The 19,663-nt window shown below is 40.8% G+C and overlaps 1 protein-coding gene across 1 annotated transcript in view; it reads right to left on the minus strand.

Moving 5' to 3' along the window:
• The window catches only part of LOC106607456 (corticotropin-releasing factor receptor 1), a 175,046-nt gene that overhangs the window by 66,471 nt on the left and 88,912 nt on the right, over window positions 1-19,663 (minus strand). The window contains exon 5 of the mRNA XM_014204418.3: window positions 2,188-2,270. Within this exon, the coding sequence (XP_014059893.1) occupies window positions 2,188-2,270 (83 nt within the window). The remainder of the gene's footprint in view (window positions 1-2,187; window positions 2,271-19,663) is intronic.

Below are 19,663 nucleotides of genomic sequence, written 5' to 3' on the forward strand. Positions count from 1 at the left end.
TGCTAGCTATCAGCTGCCTGCTTGCCAATGGCCATCACAATCAATCTGTGTCATTGGTTTTGGGAAGGGAACTAATTTGTTTATTACATGATTCATAGTCCTGTAAGTGATTCATGTACTGCAGCTTTCAGACTCATTCAAATTAAGGTTGATGTTTTTTCAGGGAACGGAAAGGAGGGCAAAAAGTTCACTGGTCAAATTTGGGGTTAAAAAGTATTTCAGAGAAAAATTACAATGTACAGCAAGAGTTATTGACCTGTTTACAATCAATGGTATTGGCATTGGAATAGCTTGATGTTAGAAAATTCACAGTACAGTATGTGTAACAAGTGATTGGAGCTACTGTACAGTATATATTTGGGAGACCATGCACGCTACCTTTCCTTCCCTCCAACCAGATCACCTCCATTACGCTCCATAATGATCTGGTCGATGTAAACAACCACTTATGCCTTGTTAAATACAAGCTACAAATAAGCCTATACATTAAGCTCAAGCTCCCTTCCACTCTCTTCTCCTCCCAAAGACAGAAGAAAAGTGTTTAGGTAAAAGCCCTGTTGCCTTGAGGACTGAGATATAAAGGTATGACTCTGTATGACTGGTAGCTTCTGCTGTGAATGACTAAGCTGAGCTGGGCCCTCTCCGAAAGATTTAAATTGGAGTACAGTTGCCTCAGTAGGGATTCACTTGTGACGGCTTAGTCATCCAGCATCAACAGGATGCTCATTGACAACGAAAAGAAAATTGGAGAGATGAAGCTTGGAACACCCACTCTATAACACACATCAGTCCTGAAACTTTAAAGAGAATGCATGCTGGAAGAGCAGATGGTGTTGCTGGTGTGATTTCTGTTGTACCACAGAATGTTTCTATTGGCAGCTGTAGCCTCAAAATTAGAGAAGAGGGCCAGTAACCTGAGGGTAGCCACTCGCTTCGAATACCAGGGCCGACGGAAAAAAATCTGGTGTGATGTGAGCTGGTACCGGAGAGTTGCTTGAGTCAGTATCGCAGGTGCTACTGCAGTTGTGTCCTTGAGCAAGGTACTTACAGGAGAAGCTTTATTTTTTCAATCAAATCTATATTTTTTTTAATGTAAATTACATGTTATAGAAGGGGTCCAGACACCTTTTTTTGTGATTTCATTTGTTTATGAGAAACTTACCCCAAAAAACAAATACATTCCTTATCCTCGTTGTGTAGTATGGGGCCCCTGAAAAACATGAACAAACTCTCCCAAAACAACCCAAATACATCCTTTTAGAAAAATAAAATCTCTCAGTATAGTGATGCACATGTTTAGATGTTGTACACATGAAATTCTGTCATTCTGAACTTTACCGCAGCGTTATATTCCCTTTTGTGCGACTCGAGCTGTTTAACTTATCCAGCTGTTCCATTATTTGTGTAGCTTGCTACTACACGTAATTGGCATTATAATAAAATAAACATAAAGTGTCTTAATAGGGCATTAGGCCACCAAGAGCTGCCAGAACAGCTTCAATGCACCTTGGCATAGATTCCACAAGAGTCTGGAACTTCCTGTATTGTAGCACCTGCTTTCAATATACTTTGTACCCCTCATTTACTCAAGTGTTTCCTTTATTTTGGCTGTTACTTGTAGAATGGATGGAGAGGAATAGCTTGAGTTGCTGTAAAAGGGAATATAACATTGTCAATAAAGTTCGGAATTAAACAATTTCATGTGTCCAACATCTAATGACCTGCATCACAATATTGAGAGCTGTTTTTGGAGCCTTTGTTCATGTATTTTCAGGTACGCCATACTACACAACGAGGGTGAGGAAGTGATTTGCTGTTTGAGGTAAGTTTCTCAAAAACAAGTGAAATTACAGAAAAGGTGTCTGGACCTTTCTATAACATGCCATTTACATAAGAAATTGAGATCTGGTTGTAAAAATGAAAACTTAGTTAAAAAATAACTCCCACAATGCTTTAGGGGTGGTGCTCTGTGTCTGACCCTATCCAGCCCATCATGTGCGTGTTTCGGTTTGAGGGATACTGAGAATTTCTCTGCAAACAGAAAGTAAATATATTTTCAGCAGTGCTTGTATCCTTAGAAGAAGAATGGAAGAATATATCTTTACTATCCATTGCAGAGAAATTCTCAGTATTCTCAGAGTTAAACAGTTCCCATACACCAGTAACCATTCTGCATACAGTACATACCTCATTGAGAATCTCTTGACACTGGGTGTAGTTGCCTTTCACGGCCCAAGACCCGTTGGAAAGGCATTCTCTATACACATTGTCTGTGGAAATAAAGGATTGAAAACCATGTTATAAAGTAAGCAAACATGCACCATTTCTCCTTTCATACAAGCGACTAAGTAAACCTAAACCTTGAAAACTCAGATTCTGCAAAAACCGCACAGGGCGGCTATAATTTATGCAGCTTAGAGTGCTGATAGACCCAGATAGAGGACACACAATCCAATCTTGACAATATTGCATGCCAAACCCATTTCCATATAAGTATTTGAACTCTTGACAGTGCTGCTGCTTTTTTATTCTCTAAATAATAAAAAATGCAACAAGGTCTCCAGGAATAAAGTAAAGCAACAAAAAAAACACCCACGGCTGAGAGGTGTCTTTATTTGATGTCAGGTGTACATGCTACATGCACACAGTGGAGGTAATGTGACTCAAGAAGTAAGCAAGAGACAAACAGAGATGCAAAGCCACAGACTTCTAAAAGACTCTGCTGTGTTCACAAGGTTGCGACAGAGTAAGCGACAGAGTGTTGGAGACAGCAGAAAACACATAAAAAGCAGTCAGATCTTAAGCTAACCTAAAATAAAGACTGTCAGCTATGCTCTACTAACACCTAATGAACCATCATAATATTACCTGACAAAGTGCAAGAAATGAAGCATCATGTTGTTACCTTATGACAGGTCTAATTGGTTGTTCTTAAATTGATTGACATAGAGTAGGTGGCATGCCATGCTCTCAATATGTCACATTATGTTACATCATATGAATCCTACAGACAAAATACAAAACATATCGAACATAAGCACGACCTAAGGCCATACAATTTTGCATACTTCCTGCTATGCTCTCAAGATGAGGATCTGTACAAATGCGAAGTAATGGGATAAAAAAAATGTGGGGATAGACTTAGTGAATCATTATAAAAAGTACGGAAAAGGTATGAAATCAAAAACTATAATTGAACGAGAGAAGTGTGATGCCATGATATCTCAACAATAACACTCTTGATGTGATATACACATCCCCCCCGCCCCAAAATAAGAAATATTTGACATTATCAGAATTTTTCAAAAGTCACATGTTTTTTGGTTGCAAGGGTTCTGTATTACAGTAGTTATTTACAACCTTGTTTGTCTACATGTACAGATGTACAGTATACTGTTCGAGATCAATGTTTGCAGTTAAAAGACATTGTTGGTAAGTCATTGACATTCCACTCATATCATGGTCTCTACTTTGCGTTATAGTTGGTTGATTGATTGATTGATCGATCATTATGTAGGCTACATTGACCGACCTGTTCTTGATCAGTGGGAGTTGGGGGGGTAATACAGACACTAATTAACACACTCTCACGCATTTATTGATCATTGACATCAACATTTTAACTTTCATAGTCTGTATCACTGAACACTAATACCCGTCGGACTAACCTATGCATCGGTCCTACAGATTAATTCTTTGTGGCTAGCATTACGCCATGACTGTCTGCCAAGAGCACCACGATAGATGGTTGACAGTATACATGATGTAATTAAGCATATACACGGTTCGATCTTTGAACTGGGTTGGAGGTTGGGTAGTACTGAACATATGGCATGCTATGGATATGACATACAGTACATACATGAAAGAGAATGAGACAGTACACATACACTGCAGAAAGCAAAGGATGGATTGTCTTCTGAAACAAACCGCTGACAATACATTTCTGCTCAACTGCTCTGGACCTTCATGTGAATGATATCACTCTCCCACCTGAATCGCCCATATTGTGGGGTTCTGCTGTAGGGGGAATTGGGGAAGGCTTCAAGTCAATATCTTTAAGGCTGAGTAGGTATAATCAGTGGGATTCAATCATTCCCACTGCAGCTGAGAGTAGCTGGCCCTTTGAGCTATAGTACACTTTCTCTGAAGGTGTAAGAATGCCATACTGCTGTTCCTGGAAATAAGCTTTATTGGAAAGATTGAGGAAAGAGCGTTGAACTGAGAGGAGAAGACTACATTTTGTCATGGATGAAAAGATCCACAAAAACGATACTGTTTTCATCTTTTTGACTTTGAAAATCAATCATGGTGACCTTTTTCCAAGCCACCCTTCTGAATAGTTTCTCTTTCTTTTAGCTTTGTTTGAAAATGAGGTCGCTATGATGTCCAGTATCACGCCAATGTGACAAGGAACTCAGGCTAACTCACTCACAGCAACGTTCCTGCGGCTAATAATTTACACCCATCAGTCCCTGTATCGATCATAATCCACTAATATCATAAATAAAACTCCCAATAGAATGCTGGGTTTTGGTGGAGTGGTAACACTCCAATTTCAGTAGTAGACGTTTTCTCCAGAGACAGGGATTCCAGGTCCGGAACTTCCTTCCTCACGATAGAGTCTAGAAGGGTCAGTAAATTCCAGGTCTGGAATTTCTACACTTCACATCCTCCCTCATCTGTCTCCACCTCTCCTTCCAACCGTCTGAATAAATATAAACATATAACAAATATAAAAAAGGAGAATGGAATTCCATTAGTTAAAGTAGAACTCCAGCTGAGAGCTAGACTTAAATTGGAAAGGAAGAGAGGGAAGGATTTAAAGTCTGCATCTGCATTCTGCATTTTCCGACAGAGTCAATATCAATCCTGAAGAAGAGGCTCCCATGTACTCCCTCCTGACTATAATTTAAACAGTGTAAAGGCCAGCGCAAAATCCAAACTTGAACTCATGCCAAGGAAACCACCTTGAGATGGACCGACACTAATTTTCAATACACAGTAATTCCAAAGATCAATCATGCTTAAACTCCAATTATCAACACCTACAGCAGACATATTGCCATTTAAGGACTTCGGAGTCCCTGTGCTTTGCTACAGTCTCATTCTTATTCAGTGTGATCTCATTCTCACTTTCTCTCTTTCCGACCCTCCCGACCGCCACGGCATTCCCCATTGGTATTGGATGACTCACTCTATTAATGCAGCCGGCCTTCTAAGCTATAATTAATCGAAATCTAGCTGAATCCCATGTAAAGCCCCCGCCAGAAGCTTATCGTTCTCTCTCGCCCCCTCAAACGGGATGGGTATGCTGTGTTCCAGCACGTCTTAAGTGGGCTTAATCGACGAGCTGCCTGGCTATGCAGTAAGCATGGCAACGCAGAATAGAGAATACTGTTTACCATTCTTTGAGGAACAATCTTTGTACAGGGGAGAATATATCCGGTGAATACGAATGGGGCTCAATCTTCACTGTCTGAAGAGCTCTAGGAACTCTAAGAAGAAAGTGGGAAGCCCAGTTAAAAAGGTATCTGAACACCTACAATCAGTAAACCCAGCTACAAAGGAGATACATGTGAAGAAGGATCAGGAGTGGGGACCCAATTGAACGGTTTAATTCCAGACTAGATCTAGGGGTGTGAAACACTAATATCAGGGATGAAACATCTGTGTGAAATGATAATACCAATGTAACCTATCTGTGAAGACAACCACAGATAGGAAACTTTCAGCAAAACGTTCTGCCAAACTTTCTGCCAAAGTTCTTCAGCTTCAGGCTGGCCTGTACCCTTCCATCATCCACGCTTGGGTTATCCATAATGACGAGTACACTGAGCCAAGTGAGAAGCAATTGGAAGGTAGTCAAGGACTTTGGCCATCAGTTGTCTCAGCTCTTCCCTCCAACTGTTTGTCTCCTAGCAGGTGTAAGCTCCATTGGACACAGACGGTAATGTAACTAGTACTGTGCTAGTCGATCACTCTAGCTTGGACCAGAGGGACTAAGGAAGGGTCAAAACATCTTCTGTAAAGCCTGAGCAGATTGGGGGCAGACAGTGTTTCTAGACAGGATGTAGAGGTGGAATGCAACAGAGCAGTGACTGAGAGCAGAGTTGGGCTGAGTTCTTGAGGGGTGGTGGTGGTGGTGTACAAGGCTGGAGAACTGACTCTACTGACTGTGTCGATATAACAAGGGGGAAATACAGAGAGAGAGGGGGCCAGATGGAGTGTGTGTGAGAGAGGAGAGAGACGCTGACTGACTGACTGACTGACTGACTGACTGACTGACTGACTATAGGCATCGCTGTAGGCCAAATGGACATGTGCTGATGGACATGTTATAGAAGAGACCTGTGAGGCTGGGGGGAAGAGAGAGAGTCCAGGAGATTACATCTTTCCACCTGTCACACCCTGACCATAGAGAGCCTTTTATTCTCTATGTTGGTTAGGTCAGGGTGTGACTAGGGTGGGTTATCTAGGTTGTTTTTTCTATGTTGGCCTGGTATGGTTCCCAATCAGAGGCAGCTGTTTATCGTTGTCTCTGATTGGTGATCATATTTAGGCAGCCATTTCCCTACTGTGTTTTGTGGGATCTTATTTTGAGTTAGTGCATGCTGCACCTCTTTCGTTACGGTTAGTTGTTTGTTTCCTTTTTGTTTTGTGAGTTTCATTAAATAAAAGATGTGGAACTCAGAGCACGCTGCACCTTGGTCTGTCTCTCCACACAAACGTAACACCACCTCTTTCTTTCCAATTTATATCCATCACTCTACTGAAGTCTTGACTTGAATCCTTTCTGGACTAACTGTCCTTTTCCTCCTAATCCTAGTCCTCCCTGCTTGGAGGTTGAGGTGATATAGATCACACATACACAACTCAATGCCTGTTGTAATCGTTCCTGTCACCATTTCCCCTCATTTCCATTTTCTCTCTCTCTTTCCACTCTTTTCTGCCTCTAATGCTACCTATAATTGGTGGTTGTATTGATTAGACATATAAAAGCCAAGGGCTTCCTTAATTGGTCCTGTCAAACCATGAAAGAGCTCTGTGATCACACACACGCATATTCACACCACACACACACACACACACACACACACACACACACACACACGCACAAGAACACACGCACAAGAACACACACCTGACAAAGTGCTGGGCGGAAGGCTGAACCATGGATCGATTAGTTAATAGAATATTATGATGTAAATTGTCAGGAGAATGATTCTAAGTAACTTAACATGAATCATCATTTAGCTTAAGTAATTTGATTATGATGACACTGATGGGTAAACAAGGTATTTATCAACTTGTAATTACAGTGTTAATGAGCATTGATGAGCATCAATAAATATTGAGTGTGTGATTACATTTTTGTGGAACTGGCGGTTGATCTTATTACATTTCTGCAACAAAGATTGAGATTACTGGTGTGCTTCCAGAATTGCCATGGCTCATTTAAAGATAAACCACTATTAAGCCTTTTTAATCGCACACTCAATTATCAACTTTTTAGCTACAAAATATCCTGGGACAATTAGTCCACTTTTGAGCTCTGACTAACTCTGATTTTGGGGTGAAATGTCCCTTTAACAGATGTTTGACAATGTGTAGATGATATTACAAAACAGGACCAGACCATTGCATGTGTCCATATATCTACCTTTGCTAATCTAATATATCAGCTAAAGTGTGGATTGGGACCATTTAAAATAACAGAGAAGCAGCTCCCAGCAGTTCATCATCGTTCTATTCTTGTCAGGATATTTCATAAATTCAAATCTGTGTCAGGGGGGAAGCCCTTTTCACAGAGAATTTCTGGATGAGGAACAGACTGAGATAATTGCTCCATTTTTAGAGTTCAAAGTCCTTTCCTTCAAATCAATTGTAATCAATTCTGCTCTGATCATCTGACCATACCGCTGGATGAGCTCGATGGTGTTTGCGCTGGCTTCAGACCAACTTTGATTCCCTCGGGAGATAGTTCATCGTTCTGATCATGCACTGGAAAATTATATCACAAATCGTTTGGTGAAAAATTTGTAGACCTCCACAAGTCTGGGTCATCCTTGGGATCAATTTCCAAACACCTGAAGGTACCACGTTCATCTGTACAAACAATAGTAAGCAAGTATAAACACCATGGGTCCACAAAGCCGTCATACCGCTCAGGAAGAAGACGCGTTCTGTCTCCTAGAGATGAACGTACTTTGGTGCGAAAAGTGCAAATCAATCCCAGAACAACAGCAAAGGACCTTGTGGAGATGCTGGAAGAAACAGGTACAAAAGTATCTATATCCACAGTAAAACGAGTCCTATATCAACATAACCTGAAAGGCTGCACAGCAAGGAAGAAGCCACTGCTCCAAAACTGCCATAAAAAAGCGAGACTACGGTTTACAACTGCACATGGTGACAAAGATCATACTTTTTGGAGAAATGTCCTCTGGTCTGATGAAACAAAAATAGAACTGTTTGGCCATAATGACCATGATTATGTTTGGAGGAAAAAGGAGGAGACTTGCAAGCCGAAGGGAACCATCCCAACCGTGAAGCACTGGGGTGGCAGCATCATGTTGTGGGGGTGCTTTGCTGCAGGAGGGACTGGTGCACTTCACAAAATATATGGCATCATGAAGGAGGAAAACTATGTGGATATATTGAAGCAACATCTCAGGACATCAGTGAGGAAGTTAAAGCTTGGTAGGAAATGGGTCTTCCAAAAGGACAATGACCCCAAGCATACTTCAAAATTTGTGGCAAAATGGCTTAAGGACAACAAAGGCAAGGTATTGGAGTGGCCATCACAAAGCCCTGACCTTAATCCTATAGAAAATGTGTGGGCAGAACTGAGAAAGTGTGAGCGAGCTAGGAGGCCTACAAACCTGACTCAGTTACACCAGCTCTGTCAGGAGAAATGGGCCAAAATTCACCCAACCTATTGTGGGAAGCTTGTGGAAGGCTACCCGAAACACTTGACCCAAGTTAAACAATTGAAAGGCAATGCTACCAAATACTAATTGAGTGTATGTAAACCTCTGACCCACTGGGAATGTGATGAAAAAGCTGAAATAAATTATTCTCTCTACTTTTATTCTGACATTTCACATTCTTAAAATAAAGTGGTGATCCTAACTGACCTAAAACAGGGAATTTTTACCAGGATTAAATGTCAGGAATTGTGAAAAACTGAGTTTAAATGTATTTGGCTAAGGTGTATGTAAACTTCCGACTTCAACTAATATATATATATATATATATATATATATATATATCATATATATATATACACATACATATATACACATATACATATATACACACATATATACACAGATATATATATATACACACACACATATACACACACACAGGGATGTGATATTATATATATTTTTTTTAATAAATAATTTCTACATAACATGAAGATAATGTTGCTTCAAATAAAACCAGGAATCATATGGCTTTAGCATCAATAAAATAAACTTCAGTATATTGTAGCAATTACAATTATCTGCTCAATTGATGTAAAATTCCCAATACCTTCAGAGGCAAAACCATGTCAGTGCTATAGACAGGTTGGTTGTTTAGCAATAAAACCGACGGCTGCACAACTATGGGCAAAACAGATGTTGTTGGCTGAGATTGTTGACAACTGTCACGACTTCCGCCAAAGTCGGTTCCTCTCCTTGTTTGGGCGACGCTTGGCGTCGCCGGTCTTCTAGCCATCATCGATCCACTTTTCATTTTCCATTTGTTTTGTCTTGTCTTCTCACACACCTGGTCTCAATTTCCCTCATTACATGTTGTGTACTTAACCCTCTGTTCCCCCCATGTCTTTGTGCGGAATTGTTTATTGTAAGTGCATGTGCATGTTGTCTCTGGTGCGCGACGGGTTTTGTACCCATTTGTTTGTTGTTCTGTTTACCGGTGGTTTTTATGATTAAAACTGCTCCGTTGATTACCCAGTTTTGCTCTCCTGCGCCTGACTTCCCTGCCGCCAGTTACGCACTCCCTTACAACAACATGTAGGCCTGAACTATATTTTGTATCCAAATGTTTATTGAAAACAAATACATTTGCACGATGAGCACTTATTGTCTCTTAAATACATTGTTACAGTTGTTGGCTAGCTAGCTAGCAATTTTTTTTGCCATATTAGCATCGACGTAACATCAGTCAAAACACCTCAAAACAAGACATGATATCAAGAACAAGATAAAACTATCGGAAGCCAGCCATCTACGATCCCCACATGGCAGCTTCATGTCATTGTTGCTAGCTATCTGACCTTTCAGAATCACACGTCCTTCAGCCCCATCGGTGTGCGCACATCATTTTCGTGATGGTGTCAGCCAGCCCGTCTATAACATCAAGTACGTCTATGTTTGTTTTATGAAAACACTGACATTTACTTATTAAATGAATATCCCTTTGGTTTGTGTGGGATGACAGAGGAGAGGAAGTACTATCTTCTTGAAAAAGGTCTATGTCCTAAATGTCCACACAATAAACATGCAGATGTAATATTAATGTGTTTGGGAGTTATCTTTTCTACAATGAAAGTGAAGGACTAGAGAAATGAAATCACTGAATAGGATATATAGGATACCTCAGATCATGCAATAGATCATATGTTTTAGGTCAGGTTGTGACAGATGGATTACCGCTTTGCTGTTTCTCATATAGTAATGTAACCTTCTAGAGTGTGTTTCTCATATTGTAATGCAACCTTCTAGAGTGTGTTTCTCATATTGTAATGTAACCTTCTAGAGTGGTGTGTTTCTCATATTGTAATCAGTACAAAAAAAAGAAAACATAAAAAATACAAAAATAAAGTGCATGAAATGTATGCATTCACTACTGTAAGTCGCTCTGGATAAGAGCGTCTGCTAAATGACTAAAATGTAAATGTTAAAATGTAATGTAACCTTCTAGAGTGGTGTGTTTCACATATTGTAATGTAACCTTCTAGAGTGGTGTGTTTCTCATATTGTAATGTAACCTTCTAGAGTGGTGTATTTCTCATATTGTAATGTAACCTTCTAGAGTGGTGTGTTTCTCATATTGTAATGTAACCTTCTAGAGTGGTGTATTTCTCATATTGTAATGTAACCTTCTAGAGTGGTGTGTTTCTCATATTGTAATGTAACCTTCTAGAGTGGTGTGTTTCTCATATTGTAATGTAAACTTCTAGAGTGGTGTATTTCTCATATTGTAATGTAACCTTCTAGAGTGGTGTATTTCTCATCTTTTAATGTAACCTTCTAGAGTGGTGTGTTTCTCATATTGTAATGTAACCTTCTAGAGTGGTGTGTTTCTCATATTGTAATGTAACCTTCTAGAGTGGTGTGTTTCTCATACTGTAATGTAACCTTCTTGAGTGGTGTATTTCTCATATTGTAATGTAACCTTCTAGAGTGGTGTGTTTCTCATCTTTTAATGTAACATTCTAGAGTGTGTTTCTCAAATTTTTATGTAACCTTCTAGAGTGGTGTGTTTCTCATATTGTAATGTAGCCTTCTAGAGTGGTGTATTATATAATTTACATGGCCCTTTCGTCAATGTCCTTTGTCCTAAGAGGACTTAGCAAGAGTAATTGGTCCTATAGTGGTACTGCGGGTAGTTTTGTGTGGCCTCCACTTTGCTATCGTCACTCGTCTTTAATTGTTAGTGACTAATTGCTAGAGGGAATATCACATACACATCCATAAGCACTTACTCCAGCAATTAAAAAAATCATCAAAAAAATTTTATCTACAGAATCAGAAGACTTTCATTTATTTAATGGGTGCATCCACACAAAACTAGTATTAATTTCACTCTACTGATCATTTCTAGAGAAGCACACATTGACCCAATGAAAAAAGGAGGATAAGCTTGTTTCTGATAGTTGATTATTGTTGGAATGGGAGCTACATGAAAACAAAATCATTGAGAGTCCTCTTTAACTAGCATCAGCTAATTAAACTATCCACATTGATGTCTCAAGAGTTTACTAAATCTTAATTCGTAAATGAATAAAACAGATTTTGGTGAATCTTTTACATGCCATCAAACTGAAACACAGACAGACAGAGAGAGAGAGAGAGAGAGAGAGATACAGATACTGAGAGAGAGAGAGAGAGAGAGATACAGAGAGAGAGAGAGATACTGAGAGAGAGAGATACTGAGAGAGAGAGAGACAGATACTGGAGAGAGAGAGAGAGATACAGATACTGGGGAGAGAGAGATACAGATACTGAGAGAGAGAGAGATACTGAGAGAGAGAGAGATACTGAGAGAGAGAGAGACAGATACTGAGAGAGAGAGAGAGAGAGATACAGATACTGAGAGAGAGAGAGATACAGATACTGAGAGAGAGGAGATACAGATACTGAGAGAGAGAGATACAGAGAGAGAGATACAGAGAGAGAGAGAGATACTGAGAGAGAGAGAGATACAGATACTGAGAGAGAGAGAGAGAGAGAGAGAGAGAGATACAGATACTGAGAGAGAGAGAGAGAGAGATACAGATACTGAGAGAGAGAGAGATACTGAGAGAGAGAGAGAGAGAGAGAGAGAGATACAGATACTGAGAGATACTGAGAGAGAGAGAGAGAGAGAGAGATATACAGAGAGATACAGAGAGAGGAGAGAGAGAGAGATACAGAGAGAGAGAGAGAGAGAGATACAGAGAGAGAGAGAGAGATACAGAGAGAGAGAGAGAGAGAGATACAGAGAGAGAGAGAGAGATAGATACAGAGAGATACTGAGAGAGAGAGATACTGAGAGAGAGAGAGAGAGAGATACTGAGAGAGAGAGAGAGAGAGAGAGAGAGAGAGAGATACTGAGAGAGAAATACTGAGAACCAGGTATCTGTTACTGCAGTTTCCGTTTACTTTTTAAGTGTGTTTCTCTGAAAACAGATAATGACGGAGGAAATTGTTAAACAGTCCGCTTTAGTAACCAATTGAACATGAGAGCTCAAACCTTTATAGGATCCGCCATGAAATATCCCATGACCAACAGCCCGAATCATATTAAATTGAATATATGCATTAATATTCATTGCTCATCTTTCTATTGCATTTGTTTTTGTACCGCTTTGATGCCTTGACAATATTCAGATAACAATCTGGGGTGTGCCCTGAAAGTAGGACTAAAGGATATTCAGAACTCTCTCTCTGTTTTTTCCAGTCAGTCCTCCTCTTATCCCCTACCTACTGAAAGAAAAACAACCAGAGCTGATATATTTTGCTAAAAAGTAGAGCATAGGCATACATAATGTACCCCCTTCTGTTTGTCGTGTCCATGACTACATCACTAACTGGTTTCCAATTTTTTTTAAACACTACCAATTCCCTCCAGGTGAATTCAAAACAAAAAATACAAATACAAAAAAAGGACAAATAAAATACAACGGCACTGCACCATTGTGCATTATTCAACATTCTAGTCAAATCACTGCCCTTGGGTCCGTCTTGCTCTGCTGTAAAGAGCCATGGGCTGAATTACCAAGGATTTGAATATGCAGTGTGTCACCTTGCATTACTGGTGTCCTAATTTACAAAACCTACCTCCCTCTCCATAGACAGACAACCCATTAGGAATTCTACACCACAGTGCCCTCTGTCATTATTATTATTATGGCTCTATACTCCAAAGGTTTGGATGATTTGAAATCAAACAATATCTATGGGGTTAAAGTGCAGAATGTCCGCTTTAATGTGAGGGTATCTTCATTTATATTGAGTGACCCGTTTAGAGATTACAGCACTTTTTGTACATAGTCCCCCAATTTTAAGGGAGCAAAAGTATTGGGACAAATTCACTTATATGTGTAAAGTAAAAAGTATTCCTAGCACGCAATGACTACATCAAGCTTGTGACTCTACACATTTGTTGGATGCATTATCTTTTTGTTTTGGTTGGGTTTCAGATAATTTTATGCTCAGTAAAAATTATATAGGTGTCATAACCAGCCATAAAATATATATATGTCACAACAGGTCTAAATATATGTGTCATGACGGTGTTATTACCATATCATAACAGGTTATGACAAGTTATGTCAGCTGTTATGACATATTATGACATGACTATGACTGTGTCATAACGTGTTATGACGCTGGGTGTCAAGTAAAGTGTTAACCAATTATCATACCCCCAAGAGATTCTAACCTCTCACCATTACAATAACAGGGAATCTGTAACTTTCATTATTCACGATTAATTCAGGATTATCCGTAATCATGGTAGCATCCACATTCATGTAGAAGTCTTTAGAAACATATTATATTCTTATTTACAATAAAAGTGACTACAAAATGACACAATTAATTATTTAGCATTAATTTCTATTGGGCACAAAATCAACTGAAATGCAATCTGAACAAATAGAAAATTAGCTTGATGTAGTCATTGTGTGCTATGAATATGGGAACAAATACTTAACTTTTTACTACTTTAATACACATACACTATATATATACATTAGTATATGGACAGCCCTTCAAATTAGTGGATTTCAGTGATGTAAAGCTTGCCGCCATTGGACTCTGGAGCAGTGGAAATGTGCTCTCTGGAGTATTCACCATCTGGCAGTCCAACAGACAAATCTGGGTTTGGCAGATGCCAGGAGAATGCTACCTGCCCCAGTGCATAATGCCAACTGTAAAATTTGGTAGAGGAGGAATAATGTTCTAGGGCTGTTTTTCATGGTTCGGGCTAGGGCCCTTAGTTCCATTGAAGAGAAATCTTAACGCTACAGCATACAATGACATTTCAGATGATTCTGTGCTTCCAACGTTGTAGCAACAGTTTGGGGAAGGCCCTTTCCTGTTTCAGCATGACAATGCCCCCCGTGTACAAAGTGAGATTCATATAGAAATGGTTTGTCGAGATCGGTGTGGAAGATCTTGACTGGCCTGCACAGAGCCCTGACCTCAACCACATTGAACACCTTTGGGATGCATTGGAAAACCGACTGCGAGCTGAATGGAAGAATATCCCCACAGCAATGTTACAACATCTAGTGAAAAGCCATTCCAGAAGAGTGGAGGATGTTATAGTAGCAAATGGGGGACCGACTCCATATTAATGCCCATGATTTTTGAATTAGATGTTTGACGAGCAGGTGTCCACATACTTTTGGTCATGTAGTGTATAAGCAAATTTGTCCCAATACGTTTGCTCCCCTAAAATGGGGGGTACACAATGTGCTGTAATTTCTAAACAGTTCATCCGATATGGATAAAAATTCCCTCTGCACTTTAACCTCAAAGTAATTGTTTTATTTCACATCCAAACTGTGGAGTATACAGCCAAAATAATAAAAAACACTTCACTGTCCCAATAATTACGGAAGGCACTGGGGAGCGACTCACTTTTGCTCTCCCACAGCAAAGCTCTCGCTCTCTTTCCCTTGCCTCTCTCTCTCTGACTGTTTAACTCTCTTCTTCTATTTTCATCTCTAAAATGCACAAGCGTTCATACACACAGATGTACAATGATTTACTCAGACCCACGTTTGGCAATGATGTTTGCATCTGCATGCATACGTGTGTGTGTGTTTGTGTATTGTATGTGTCTTAAGACAGGCCTGAACAATTAAGTGATAATGCCTTCGAAGCCGATGTTGGAGGATATATTGGCACAGGTGTTGTTAGGCCCGAGACAAAGTGGAGGGCCGGCAAACCATGCCAATATATCCTCCAAGCACCGACTAAGAGGGCATTATCACTTCTATACCACGGGTTAACAACATATTCAAATAATCATTGACACATTTTCAGTTTTTATATTTTGTTAAGACCTGTATAAATTAACAAACAATAGATAAACCCTTAAAATGTAGTTACAGTACCAGTCAAAAGTTTGGACATACCAGGGTTTTTCTTTATTTTTACTATTTTTCTTCATTGTAGAATAATAGTGAAGACATCAAAACTATGAAATAACACATATGGAATCATGTAGTAACCAAAAAAGTCTAATATATTTTATCTTTGAGATTCTTCTAAGTAGCCACCCTTTGCCTTGATGACAGCTTTGCAGACTCTTGGCATTCTCTCAACCAGATTCATGAGGTAGTCACCTGGAATGCATTTCGATTAACAGGTTTGCCTTGTTAAAAGTACATTTGTGGAATTTCTTTCCTTTGTTGTGACAAGATATGGGTGGTATACAGACGATAGCCCTACTTGATAAAATACCAAGTCCATATTATAGCAAGAACAGCTCAAATAAGCAAAGAGTGACAGTCCATAATGACAGTCCATGAATGTCATGGTTCCAACTGTCACCAGAGGGCGACAGAGACATTAATGACACTCAGGTGTGTCCTATTACTCATTATGATTTCCCTGTTATTAAAAGAGGTGTGTTTTCTGGTTTCCTTTGCAGAAGTTTGAATTGTTTACCGTGTGCATTTGTTTCCTGAGTGAGTTTTTGAGACTTAGTGTTTGTTGCTTTTTCCAGTGTACTGTGATCCTGCGGCTGCTTTTTTTATGTTTATCCTTAACCTGTTAGGGCTAGGGGGCAGTATTGACACGGCTGGATAAAAAACATACCCGATTTAATCTGGTTACCACTCCTACCCAGTAACTAGAATATGCATATACTTATTACATATGGATAGAAAACACCCTACATTTTCTAAAACTGTTTGAATGGTGTCTGTGAGTATAACAGAACTCAAATGGCAGGTCAAAACCTGAGAGATTCCTTTACAGGAAGTGGCCTGTCTGACCATTTCTTGAACTTCTTTTCCATCTCTATCATTTACTAAGGATCTCTGCTCTAACGTGACACTTCCCACGTCGTCCATAGGCGCTCAGAGCCCGGGAAAAAACAGAATGTCGTCATTCCAGCCCCAGGCTGAAACACATTATCGCCTTTCTCAAGTGGCCGATCAAGGGACTTACTGGCTTATGCGCGTGACCCCGACCGCCCCCGCCTTTGGGATTTTTTCCTCTGTTTGCCGAAAAGGAGATTCCCTGTCGGAATATTATCGCTTTTCAACGAGAAAAGTGTCGTAAAAATTGATTTTAAACAGCGGTTGACATGCTTCGAAGTACGGTAATGGAATATTTAGAATTTTATTGTCACGAATTGCGCCATGCGCGCGACACTTCTTTACTATTTCGGATAGTGTCTGGAACGCACGACCAAAACGCCGCTATTCGGATATAACGATGGATTATTTTGGACCAAACCAACATTTGTTATTGAAGTAGCAGTCCTGGGTGTGCATTCTGACGAAGACAACAAAAGGTAATCAAACTTTTATAATAGTAAATATGATTATGGTGAGTGCAAAACTTGCCGGGTGTCAAAATAGCGAGCCCGTGATGCCTGGGCTATGTACTTAGAATATTGCAAAATGTGCTTTCACCAAAAAGCTATTTTAAAATCGGACATTTCGAGTGCATAGAGGAGGTCTGTATCTATAATTCTTAAAATAATTGTTATGCTTTTTGTGAACGTTTATCGTGAGTAATTTAGTAAAATGTTAGCGAATTCCCCGGAAGTTTGCGGGGGGTATGCTGGTTCTGAACGTCACATGCTAATGTAAAAAGCTGGTTTTTGATATAAATATGAACTTGATTGAACAAAACATGCATGTATTGTATAACATAATGTCCTAGGGTTGTCATCTGATGAAGATCATCAAAGGTGAGTGCTGCATTTAGCTGTCTTCTGGGTTTTGGTGACATTATATGCTGGCTTGAAAAATGGGTGTCTGATTATTTCTGGCTTGGTACTCTGCTGACATAATCTAATGTTTTGCTTTCGTTGTAAAGCCTTTTTGAAATCGGACAGTGTGGTTAGATTAACGAGAGTCTTGTCTTTAAATGGCTGTAAAATAGTCATATGTTTGAGAAATTGAAGTAATAGGATTTTTAAGGTTTTGAAAATCGCGCCACAGGCTGGCAGTGGCTGTTACGTAGGTGGGACGCAAGCGTCCCACCTAGCCCATAGAGGTTAACCACTGATTCCTCGTCTGGTCTCTTCTCTGCACCTGGGTCCAACATCAACACGTCACAGCAAGCTTCTGCCCAAACATGGACCCAGCAGAGATCACCCAGATCAAGAATGATGTAACACACCAAGGAACACTGCTGGGGTGGCAGTAAGAACAACTCTCCCAAACATAAGAGACCCTCTGGGCACTTACTGAATCCCTTCAACCACAGTCCAACCTCAACCCAGGAGGAGCCAATGCCCAAGTCTCATCGCCCAGTGCTGCAGGCATCGCCGTAGTTCCTCCAGGGAACCTGCACCAGGAACCCAAGATTCCAGCCCCCGAGCGGTATGACGGCCACCCGGAAGGGGTTCCTCAATCAGTGTTCTCTGGTGTTCAAGCTACAGTCCTCCCCATTCCACTCTGATTGGCCCATGATCGCCGACATCATCTCTCTCTACTCTAGGACAAGGCCCTGGCGTGGGCAACAGCGGTGTGGGAACAGCAGCCACCATCCTGCGGTTCCATATTAGCCTTCACCCCCTTATTTCTAGGGTACCCCTGGCTAGCGCTACATAACTCACTATTCTCCTGGTCCATAGAACACCTACTAGACTGGGGTAAGGACTGCCAGACTAAATGTCTAAGACCCCCACCAAGAGCATCACCGTGTCCTCCTGAATCCATTGAAGACCAAGACTTGTCGGCTCTCCCTCCCAAATACTTCGACCTCCAAGAGGCCTTCAGCAAGAGGCAAGCAGGCACCCTTCCCCCCATTGTCCATACGACTGTGCCATAGAAGTTCTAACCGGCTCCACACCTCCCCGGGGCCGTCTGTACTCCCTCTCGACCCCTGAGGCAGCAGTCATGGACAATTACATCCGGGAGTCGCTGGAAGCAGGTTTAATTCGCCCCTCTACATCCCCAGTTGGTGCAGGCTTCTTCTTCGTGGGTAAGAAGGATGGAGACCTGCAGCCCTGCATGGATTACAGAGGGCTGAACCGGATTATGATCAGAATCAGGAAGGGAGATGAGTGGAAAATGGCCTTTAACACCGCTAGTGGTCACTGAGTATTTAGTCGTGCCCTTCGGATTATCGAACTCACCGGCAGCCTTTCAAGCATTGGTCAATGACACTCGTTGTGATATGTTGAATCGGTTCATCTTTGTTTATCTCAACGACATCCTGATCTTCTCCAAAACCCTTCCATAACACATACTGCACGTCCTCCAAGTCAACTATACGTCAAGATAGAGAAGTGTGAGTTCCTCCTATCCCAAGTTTCCTTCCTGGGTCACATTATCTCTACTGCAGGCATCCAAATGGACCCCGTAAAGGTTGAGGCAGTCGCCGACTGGCCCGTACCACCTCACTCGAGCAGGTCCAGCGGTTCCTCAGGTTTGCCAATTTAGAGGTGTTTTATACGCAACTTTGGTGCGGTGGCAGCGCCTCTCACCGTCCTAACCCACAAGTCCCAGACCCGTTTTTGCTGGACTCCCGAGGCTGACAGGGCATTCAAGGAGCTCAAGGGACTTTTCACAGACTTTATCACAGGGTTACCTCCATCCCAAGGGCTTACCACTATCCTGGTGGTCGTCGATCGGTTCTCAAAGGGAGCCCATTTCATCGCCTTACCCAAGATTCCCTCAGCGAAGGAGACCACTGATCTCGTGATTACACATGTCTTTCCGCTACACGGACTTCCCCAGGACATT

The sequence above is a fragment of the Salmo salar genome, chromosome 06, assembly GCF_965601325.2.
Source record: "Salmo salar chromosome 06, fSalSal1, whole genome shotgun sequence".
NCBI lineage: Eukaryota > Metazoa > Chordata > Actinopteri > Salmoniformes > Salmonidae > Salmo > Salmo salar.